Consider the following 11,368-nt stretch of genomic DNA (forward strand, 5'->3'; position numbering starts at 1 on the left):
TGTTAAATTGCTGACAGAACACACTGGAGGCCATGACCCCTTTGCGATTCACCATTCCAGTGAGATTTCAAATATCGCTGTCTCAATGTTTATGCATACTTTATGAGCATGGGAAAAATGTTCATGGGTTATTGAAACATTTACTGATATATGTATATTAAATATGCTGACAGTGTGTCCTTAGTGAGCTGTAACTGCATAGAGAGGAGGATCTGTCACTATGATCTCAAACATGAAAAACATGACATTCTGGTGTCATGGACTTCAGTGGCACAGTTGTTCAATTGTAGTACTGACTTTTCAAAGAATAACAGTAAAGTGTCAATCACTGATGACCCCGCCCACCAGGTCTGGATATTACTGGTGTGCTGTAGAAATTGGTGCATCTGTAGATGATTTTGCATATCTGTACCTAACAGTCACTGCTGGTAGAATATCTGCAGCATTCACTACACTCAGCAAGTGTGTCCCAGTCTCGAAAAATGCATATAAAAATGTATTACTACATAGTAATGTAGTTTAATAATATGAAAACACTTTGCTCTTTTTGACAATACAATAATAAGACCACAATGACAGTTAAATATTTTTTCTACACCTTCCCAATGTGTGTCCATACAGAGAACATAAAAGTTTTTTTGTTCTGAAATATTCTGGTTCTTTTCATTTAATGGCAGATTCATACTTGCCTCACAATATTTATTATCTGACAATAGTAGGGTAGTAGTGTCAGTGGCCAGTGTCACTATAGCAACGATGGTAGTGTGAAGAAGTGGTGCAGGAGTAGGAGCTCTTGTGGAGAAAAGAGAAGCAGGAAAAGATGGTGAAGGAGATTAGAGGGGACCAGAGAGGAAGAGGACACAGAGAAGGTGGTGTCACTGAGAAGCAGGAAGTGACAGTCATTCTCCAAGGAGCAGAGGTCTCTGACACATGCATGTACACATGACTCCATTTCTACCACTCTTCCTCATCCTCCTCTTCCTCACTGGACTCCCAGGTAGGATTCATTCATCAAGCCTGTGTATTGTACTGATGTCAGTTGGTGATTGCCTTAAATTTAATTAGATAGGTGTTGCTGAAATTTTGAAGTGTGCCTGAATAAAAGATGAATATCTTGCTGATGTTGCTGAACAAAACATTTGCTTCTATTGATTCACATCCCATCAGAATCAGGCTCCAGGCACATCCTCATAACTCATTTCAGTTGTTTCGTCATATTTGCTTCTTCACAAGAATGTACTTGTTAAGTTCAAATGAATATAGCATCTAAGCTGCAAATAAACTCTTGCAGAAGCTATTTTGAGAGAGTTTGATTGCATGACAATGTGTTCAGTAGTTTACACTGTTTTATCTTATTTATACTACTTTTACAAAATCACATCTAGTGTGTACTGGTACTACATGCATGTAGTTACACACTGTGAGTATCAGAACCATAAAGGCCATGTATAGCGGCAGGATGAGAAATACATTAATCAAAGTGGGATACATTTAAAACAAGTGTCAAGAAGATGCATAATTGTAACTCCAGTAGTTGCACAAGCTTTTCATGATAAGTAGAGTATAACATTACAAAAGGTTTGTATCCTGCAGTGACATTCAGCCAGTTAGTGATCCTTTGCTTGTGAATTCCAGAGATTAGTTAACCTTGGAAATGAAAAACACAGATCATCTGAAGCTGCTTAAATTTGCTTAAAGATTTACAGTCTAACATTAAAAGAAGACTACTGTTAGGGATGTAGTTACACTATATGGACAAAAGTATTTGGATGCCTGCCCATTACATTGTAATGACATTGTATTCAAATACATATACTTTAATATGGAGTTGGTCCCCCTTTTGCAGCTATAACAGCTTCCACTCTTCTTGGAAGGCTTTCCACAAGATTTTGGAGTGTTTCTGTGGGAATTTGTGCCCATTCATTCTGTAGAGCATTTATGAGGTCAGGCACTGATGTTGGACGAGAAGGCCTGGCTCGCAATCTCCGTTCCAGTTCATCCCAAAAGTGCTCGATGGGGTTGAGGTCAGGGCTCTGTGCGGGCCAGTCAAGTTCTTCCACACCGAACTCATCAAACCATGTCTTTATAGTCCTTGCTTTGTGCACTGGGGCACAGTCACATTGGAATAGAAAAGGGCCTTCCCCAAACTGTTGCCACAAAGTTGGAAGCATATCATTGTCCAACATGTCTTGGTATGCTGAAGCATTAAGATTGCCCTTCACTGGAGATAAGGGGCCTAGCCCAAACCCTGAAACACAGGTGTGGCCAAATACCTTTGTCCATATAGTGTATCTACAACACTGCATGATGATGAAATCAAATTCATATTTTCAGTTTAATTTGTCGGATTTTATAAGCAGTAAATTAGGCAAAGAAAAGGCAGAAAATAAATGAAAACGTAATTATAATTAAAAAGTGTTCTTTTTCTACACTTGAATGCCACCTCAAAATGTAAAACGGATCAGTGGCACAAAGAAAGCAGAAGCCAATGAGAAAACAAAAAAACTTTTTCATAAATGTTTAAATTTAAACCAGTCATGAAACCAAACACTTCCCCTGAGATTTTACTGTTTTTCTCACAGCAACACCCAGGTGCTTTTCCACCTCTAGTATAAAACAATTATTATAACATGCTATTGTGTTGAATCATATTTTGCAGATAAGTAGTGTGTTTACACTAAAGGACAAACCAATGAGGCTCATGATAAACTCAGGTAGAAGCTGTGAGTGTTTCATTGAATGACAATGTGTTCAACAGTGTATGCAGTTTATTTAAACTACTTTTATTAAACCAAATCTAGTATGTAGTATATACTAGTAATACATGCATTGTTGTCCATGTAATACACTATGAACATCAGAACCATAGAGGCCATGTGCAGCTGCAGTATATGAAATATACTGAAAGTGGGAAACATTTAAAAGAAGTGCCAGGAAGAAGCATAGTTTTAAGTTTAGTAGTTCCTGAAGGTATTTATAATGAGCAGAGTGCAGCATTACCAAAGATCTGTATTCTGCAGTGAAAGTGAGTCTGTAAGTGATCATGCTGGCCTGATGTTATGATTGTGAAAGTCCCCACAAGAACAGCTTCACACTTATAGTACCATAAAAAGAACAGAGATGCTGCTTAAACTGCTTAAATCTACCTAAAGATTTACAATATAACGTCAGAAACTCCATGATGACAAATTCATTTAAATGTATGTTGTCAGTTGTTGTAAGCAGTGGCACAGAAGAGGTAGATGGTAAATTAAAACCTAATTATGACATTAAAAACCTGTTCTTTTTAACAAATTTACATTTAAATGGCACCTGGAGGTGTTCAACTCATCAGTTGGAACAATCAAGCACAAGCTGAAGACCAGTTCCAAAGCGTACTTATAAATATTTAAATTTAAAGCAGTCTAGCTAATCAACCATGTGCCTTAAGTTTTGATTTTTCATAGAATCACCCAGGGGCTTTTCCACTGCTATAATAATACAGTTATTATAATGTGCTGTTGTGTTTGTGTTTATTCAGGTGATAATGTTCCCTTCAGTACAGTCTAACGGTAACTATGCACTAATGACACAAACATAATACATCCTCATTCCTATCAAGACTTTAATGTGAGCTGGAAGAATGTAGATTGATTTGGTGATTGATATTTTTTATTGTGTTTGTATGTGACAGCAAACTGATATGTACTGATGTCATGCATGTTGTCTCTGCAGGTGCTGACAGTGTGTCCACAGTGAGCAGGGTAACTGTACAGAGAGGAGGATCTGTCACCATCCCGTGTCACTATGATCGCAAATATAAAAACAATGTGAAATACTGGTGTCAAGGATATTTCTGGCCTAGTTGTTTTGTTGTAGTACGCACTGACTCTCCAAAGAATAATGGTAAAGTGCCGATCACTGATGACCCCGCCCACCAGGTCTTCACTGTGTCCATGAAGAATCTGCAGAAGCGGGATTCTGGATATTACTGGTGTGCTGTAGAGATTGGTGGAACGGAAACTCTAGATGATTTTGCATGTCTTCACCTAACAGTCACAGCTGGTAAGACGTCTGCAGCATTCACTACTCTCAGCAAGACCTGTGTCCCAGTCTCTAAAAGTGCATATAAAAATTTAACTACATAGTAATATATTTTAATTATTTTTTTTACAGTACACTTTTTACAGTACAATAATAAAACTACATTGACAGTCTTCAAGATTCTTCATGCTCTTTCTCATTGTGTGTCCATGCAAAGAGCTTAAAAATTTGTTTTTGGTCTGAAAGTCGCTTTGGAAATGAATGAAGGTAAATGTACTTGTCTTACAAAATACATTTTCTCTATTTTTCATATTTTTCATGCGTGTGTTCAGGTACTCCAGGGCTTTGGGTGGATCAGCAGGAGGTGACAGGTGTGGAAGGGGGCAGTGTCAGGGTCCAGTGTCGCTATAGCAACCGTGGTGACACGAAGAAAAAGTGGTGCAGGAGTCGGGGCTCCTGTGTAGCAGGGAATTCTGGGAATGTCAAGATCTCAGATGACAGATTGAATAAAGTCTTCACTGTGACAGTGAGGAGGCTGGAGAGGAAGGACACAGGCTGGTACTGGTGTGCTGCTGGAGACCTACAGATCCCTGTTCACATCACGGTCACTCAGCCAACCACTACAGTCACCACAAGTAAGACATTATAAGCTAAAAACCCTACATTATTATAATTATTATGACTACTACTACTATTACTACTACTTCTATTATTATTATCCAACTAATCATTTAAACCCAACTAAATGGATGTGAAGTAAGTTAAAAATAAAACATGGTAATAGAATTACAGAAAACATCAAGAATACAGCGCTAACATCATCACATCTTAGTGTAATAAAAAGAGAAAACACAACTGAAGACATTTGTATTAGTAAGTCAGTCAATATTTAGCTATTAATTTCAACCAAAATGTTAGTCTGCATGCAGACACCGCAGCCTTAATATCAGTATTTTCTGCACTGACTCCTCACAGCAACTGAATCTTCAACCTCACAGCAGACAACGACCATGACAGCCAGTACATCTACATCAGCAGCCACAACCATCACTGTCACACAAACGAGTCCTACTGTAGAAAAGAGGTAAATACTCACCTGTATTTTACAATCAAATCAGAAGTTTAGAAGAAAGGAGACGTTAAAACCTATGTATCATGATAAGTCTTTTTTTTGGTCAATATTTCAAAATTCTAAATAACTGGGATATAGCTATAAAATTTGTCTTGTAAGAAATGAAAAAGCTACTTTGGTTAGCTTGGGAAGATGCTCACATATGTGCAGTTTTTCCTCTCTTCCATTTTGTTGTTTCAAACTTGTAATTTTCAAATTCAGGTAAATTTCAAAACAGGTTTTTCAGATACTTTCATAAGTATTTTAAAAGGTTCCTCATACCATATTTCTTCTGATTCTCGTGTCTGACACATGCTTGTGTCTGACCACAGACTTCTCATTTCTAATGGTATCATGCCAGTAAACATGTACACACATCCAAAAATAAAATCATAGAAATAAGACAAATGGTGAAATACTGAATTTTACTTGGCAAATCCTGGGCAAAATTTTTATTTTTCAGGAAGGAGGCATACAAAGACATGCATATGATAATGTCACAGTTTTGCTTCCCAGAATTCTCTGATAGTATCTCTAATAGTTTTGTTTTGACACGATGCAATGCTATGAAAAGAAAGGAGCCTGCTAGGGTCAAAGTGTTATTCACTTGTTGTCTAGCATCTCAGTCACTCGAAACCTCCTGATTGTTCTTGGAATGTTGCTACTGGTGGTGGTTATCGTCTTGGTTACCTGGAAGGTATGGAGCAATCAGAGTGAGTATCAATGGAAAACATATTTGGCATCCAGTCATAATTATGATACTTTCAATGTGATCTGCCAATATGTCCTTACTGACAGAAACAACTTGGATCTATCAATGATCTGGTATTTTGATTTTTAATCAATTTGCATAGTGAGATCAGCTGTCGAAAATTGCTCTAAAATGTAGCTACTGAGATATGTCCAGTAAACTGATCTCTTGATATAACCTTTACATATGATGATTTGACATTGGTTTTTATTCATACAGCATGACCAAATCAAAATGTCAAAATTTTAAATTCTTAAATTACATTTCAATGGATTCATAAATATTGGCAGTGAAAGTAGACTCTTGCATGAGGAATCACACCTGTGTCCGTTTCATCACTTCGCTGCTTACAGAGAACAAGAGAAGAGGAGCAGAGGACGGGAGGGCAAACCTCACAGTATGTACAATTTTACACTGTTCTATGATGGTCAGATTGAGGAGCATCTCAGGAGGGTCAGTATCTTTAACAAGTCCAGCCCTGACTAATCCTTTGACTGTTCAAATATTATAGAATACAGAATGCAAACTGTGAACAGGACTTAACAGTAAAATCAAGCCAGAGGGACAAACAAACCAAAAATACAATATGCCTCTGATATCAATTTCTTCTTCATAATATTCTACTGAAATTTGACTATTGCAGCAAGAAATAATACTCATGCTTAAAAACGTGAATGAAAAAATGTGCAAAATTTGAATGTAGTATGAGTGGGATCCAAGGGACTGGCCATGTGGCAATTGAGGCCAGAATGGTTTTCCTTCTGTCTGACTGTGTTTGCTGCCTGAACACTTTGTGGATCTGTCTTCTAGGCAACCCTGGATGCTGAAGGCACATACAGCACTGTGAACACCAGAAAGGAAGCCCAGCAAACAGTAAATACAGTTTTCTCTCAATTTCAGATTCCTCGCCAATACTTTTTGCTTGTGTGTATTTGTCACAGTGCAAGTTTTGGTGATCAATGAAAATAATTTTTTAAAACATTAGCTCTGAACTTTAGTTTAATTTTCAGCCAATAATTTACACACATGCATGCAGGAGCATGCTGAGATACAGTGAATTCAATTTTCTAGCAGTCACTCAGTTGACCACAAAAATGGTTTAGCACACCTATATGTATTGCCTTGTGACTACGTTACTTTTCTCGCTGACTGTGACTGAATTTTCCCCACACCCACACTGTTTTAAAATGTCATGTGAAAGTTTTTTTTTTCAAAGCACACCAAACAAAGTTTCATGGTTTCAAAAGCTTTAAAACACTTTAAGCCATAACTGATATTGCATCTCTCCCCTGGTAGACTACAGACTCTGAAAAAGAGGTGACCTACAGCACAGTGTTTACCAGGACTAGACCACTGCACAAAGTAAGTCTACCTGAGTCAAAGGGTGTGGTCAGATAAAGTATTAATACTTAAACATTTTCAGTAAAGTGTGTTAAAGCATTAGCAGTTAGCCATCTTCAGTAACATGTGTGCTCAGTTAAAGCATTTGATGTTAGCTGTTGACAGTAACGTGTTGTGATGCTCATTTTCCCAGCCCTCTAAGGACCCTGCAGGTGAGGTCACCTACAGCTCAGTTGTTCTGCTCAATCCACAGGTAAGCTGACTGGTTGTAATCTAATGTTATGCATGCACGCAGGTATTTAAGCAACAGCAGCAGGCAAAGTATGAAGTGCAACATGTTGTGCAAGGAGAATATGCCCAGATTACCATCAGTTTTGAGTTCCATATGAAACATGGTGTAAGTCCTCTTTACAAAACATCAGGCTACTCTTGCTCAGTTCACTGTTTAATCCTGTTTCACACTCAGCACAGGGAGCTACCCAAACACCTCTGCGCTCCCACAGAGTAAGCAGCCAGAGGAGTTATTCATAAAGCATGACGTGCCATCTGTTATGATCAAACTACTGTGACGACACACAGAGGTTTAACAGCAAAATGCTCCTGGAATTTCTAGAATGTTCTTTCATGATTGATGTCCTGTTCATGCTCTGTTTTACACTGACTGCCATTTCTGCTTACCAGCCCAGGGCAGATCCCACCAATGACGTGGTTTACAGCTCAGTTTTCCTACCAAAGAAATCGGTGAGTTTCTTCATTTTCTTACTGACTTCATTGGTTTGTTGGGTCATTCATTTTTTTCTGAATATACATATGGAAAAAGACTCTTATAGTAGTCTTCATTTATATGCAAGAGCTCACAGAGCATAGGGCATACTGATATTCATGAGGTATTGATACAATCACTTTACCTACTGCAGGTGATTAAGCCAGTTAAACAAGTGCAATAGCTTCTCTCAGCTTCACTTTACTGCTTCATTCTGCACCGAATCTCTGTGTACCATTTCAATGGCAGTGCACAGGACAGTGGTCATGTCAGCGGTGTGTGGTTTCCATTGTAAGATGAGTTTTTTTTTTTATTTGCTACCTGCTGCAGGCTTTGTGCTGGCTCATCTCAGTGATGAGTAAGTGCAAGGTCTGACTCAAACCCAGCGCCAAAATTTAAAGCATGTGTAGAGCAGTTTTGGTCTTCAGTCCTCAGCACCAGTTTGGTATGAACTTGGTTTAAGTTCCTGTGATCAATGAAACCTGAATTAAACACATTTTATTGGAAGCAGAGTCTTTAGGTTTTTCCATCCCATTTTTACTCAAAAATCATCATTACTCTTTCACTGCTATCTCTGGTGCTTCATCGCATAGAAAAATGCTGCCATTGAGCACCAAATGAATTCCTTTCAATTCTTTAACCATTTGATGTTCCTTGTCTGCCCAGCAGGGGGCAGCAGCACAGAGTGACTGATGAGGCCTTCCCCAATCAGGGCATCTTCCTGCAAGCAAAAAAGAGGCCCATATATTCATAGACATCAGGGATAACTGCCAAGGAGGATGAGCACAAAGCAGGAGATATGAGGAGCTCCATTTCTCCATGAGGCCAAAGTCCTAGAGGTTTTAGTGTTTCAATCTGCACATGAATACCGGGTGAATCAATTTCTTTTCTAGATAGTGGCTTCATTTAAACTATTCATATCTGAAGCAAAACAAAAACTAGAAAACCCTGTGGCCCACGGAGAATGGGTGTTCCTGTGTCTGTCTAATTCATAGCTGTGTCATAACATCAAAGAGAACTGCTTACCACTCTCAAAGCAGTGTCATATTGTCTGCATCTGCATTTATATATTTTTGGATGCATTTGGCTATCAGTCTTCCTACTTTTGTTTTATATTCACAGATGCATGTTGTGTATCAGAAGTAATGAGTCCTCAACTGAATGTCCCTTGATTAAGTATATAAGTGTATTTACATGGAAAATGTGTAAAAATTTAAATAACCCTGAATTGGAATGTCTGTTTAGTATATAAATGATCTAATGAATGGTAGTGTTACTGTCAATTCCATGTCCATGAAATACAATAGTCTGTTGATTCTTTGTAATGGATTTTGAATTGCGAGTTTCCACAATAAAAACAAAAAACAAAAACTGGATGCTTTCATAAAGTTGACATTATCATACCCTCACTGAGAAAACCTGACATGCAATGTACCTGTTCTTCTTTAACAGTGCAGCAGAAAGTGTAAGTGTGACAAAATATTTGAATATTTGGCTCCTGTATTCCCTCTGTCTTCTGTGTAGGAGGTTCTAGTTGGTAACAGAAGGGTCTGGACATTTGAAACTCTCTCCAGTCACCGCAGCCCTCATCTCACGCCTCCTCCTCTTTTTCCTCACTCACTCTCTACACCCCACCCACTTATGTTATGGGTCCCCCTCCATAAATAAATAAACCAGCCCTAAATGCAAAAAATTTAAAAAAATGTCCTAGTTTTATGTAGGGTTGGGGGATTTCATTTCATGGAGATAAAATGGCAACCTATCAAATATGTCTTGTCAAATATTGCAATAAAAATTGCAACAGAATAGTCAAAAGAGTCAAATACTGCTGAAACCTTCATACATTATAAGGTAAGACTGAAATGCTGCCCAATGCTGGTTATTGTTTTGATATAAATACTTTCTATGGGCAAACCTACAGTTTTTGCACATGCGAGTAACTGTACATTTTTATGTTGAAAATGTACATGTAAATATTTGTATGCATACGTGCATTTGTATGTATAAAATGTATCCTGATTTTGTTCTGCTTAAAAATGTAAATTGTATTTTAATTTCAAATTCTTTTTGTTCTAAAATCATGCAAATAATATTAATCTGAAGAACCATCCACTGATTTTTTTTCCTGTTATACAATGTTTTCAGCTCCTAATAAGTCAGGGGTATAAATAAGCATGGGGGGAACTAAAAGCTTATTATGAAACACCCATTAGGTCATGGGTCCCCTTCCAAAATAAATGAACAAATAAATATTTTGGCCTTAAATGGGGAAAAAAAACTTTATGTAGGATGTAGGATTGTGTGATTTCATTTCATAGAAATAAAAATTGCAACATATTAGTCCTCATCACATAGGCTTATAGTTCACTTTATCAACCAAATGTCCATGAATCTTAAGAATTCTTTATTATTAATTATCATTATAACCTGTTCACATTAATTGTCTTGTGCTTAGAAACCAGAAACATTTTTTTCTGCCTGGTGATAAGTCTATTTATAGCTTAGGTTTCACCACCAATGATGTTTGTGCTGCTGCAAAATCATTCTCAAAAGATGGGTCAAAGCATCTCTTGCAAATTACACTCTTTGCTGGGTTAGCTTGCTGCAGCCCCCTTTCTGTTTTGACCTTTGTTTTGCATAAGGTGTGCAATGCTCTGCATAGCCACACATACCACATTGCACATATCAAAATCTTCACCTCCTGCTAGCCCATCTCACCCACGGTCGCTAGAAGCTGCACCTAAAACCATTGTACTAATGAAATAAAGACTGGAAACTGTCTTTGACGTTCCACTCTCCACTCACAGGAAACTAACTTGCCCTACAATATTGCATCTAACCCCTTCAGCTAAATAAGCATGTTTGTATGTAGGTGTACACAAAAAGTCCCTGCTAGTTAAAAATCACAAGCATACGTAACCTCCCTAACACAATCACTGTCCCATGTCTCTATGAACACAGATATGAAAAAATATGAAATACTAGTTGGGGACACGCAACAGAAAATATCAGTCACGGATGATCTACTCTAGATGATATCCATACCTATCACTGCTGGTAAGATGTCTGCAGCATTCACTGCACTCATTGAGAACTGATTCCTCGTGGATTTACCACTTTATCTTTACTTCTCTATGTATTTTTCAAAATGTTTTTATTGTGCAGAAATACACACACAAGTGTAAAATGTGGGAGACAGTCAGTTACTTCCTAAATGATATAATACATGAAATAACTTTTAAACATTGCAATAAGTCACATTACATCCCAAAATTTTAATATCAATATTATGGATTCAATAATTATTTTAAGAAAACTTGATTAATATTCCCAAATCTACACAAAAATGCAAGAAAGAGTCACACAAAGTTCTTTCAAC

General features: G+C 37.6%; 1 protein-coding gene across 1 annotated transcript; it reads left to right on the forward strand.

Annotated features, from left to right (window-relative positions):
* Nucleotides 1-942: 942 nt before the first annotated feature.
* On the forward strand, nucleotides 943-7,734 carry LOC118770601 (polymeric immunoglobulin receptor-like). The gene is made up of 6 exons (XM_036518367.1): nucleotides 943-997; nucleotides 3,715-4,044; nucleotides 4,356-4,658; nucleotides 5,022-5,107; nucleotides 7,420-7,479; nucleotides 7,693-7,734. Exons 1-6 carry the CDS (start codon nucleotides 943-945, stop codon nucleotides 7,732-7,734), a joined length of 876 nt encoding a protein of 291 aa, XP_036374260.1.
* The last annotated feature ends 3,634 nt before the right edge of the window (nucleotides 7,735-11,368 follow it).

This window comes from Megalops cyprinoides, chromosome 2 (genome assembly GCF_013368585.1).
Source record: "Megalops cyprinoides isolate fMegCyp1 chromosome 2, fMegCyp1.pri, whole genome shotgun sequence".
Taxonomy (NCBI): Eukaryota; Metazoa; Chordata; class Actinopteri; order Elopiformes; family Megalopidae; genus Megalops; species Megalops cyprinoides.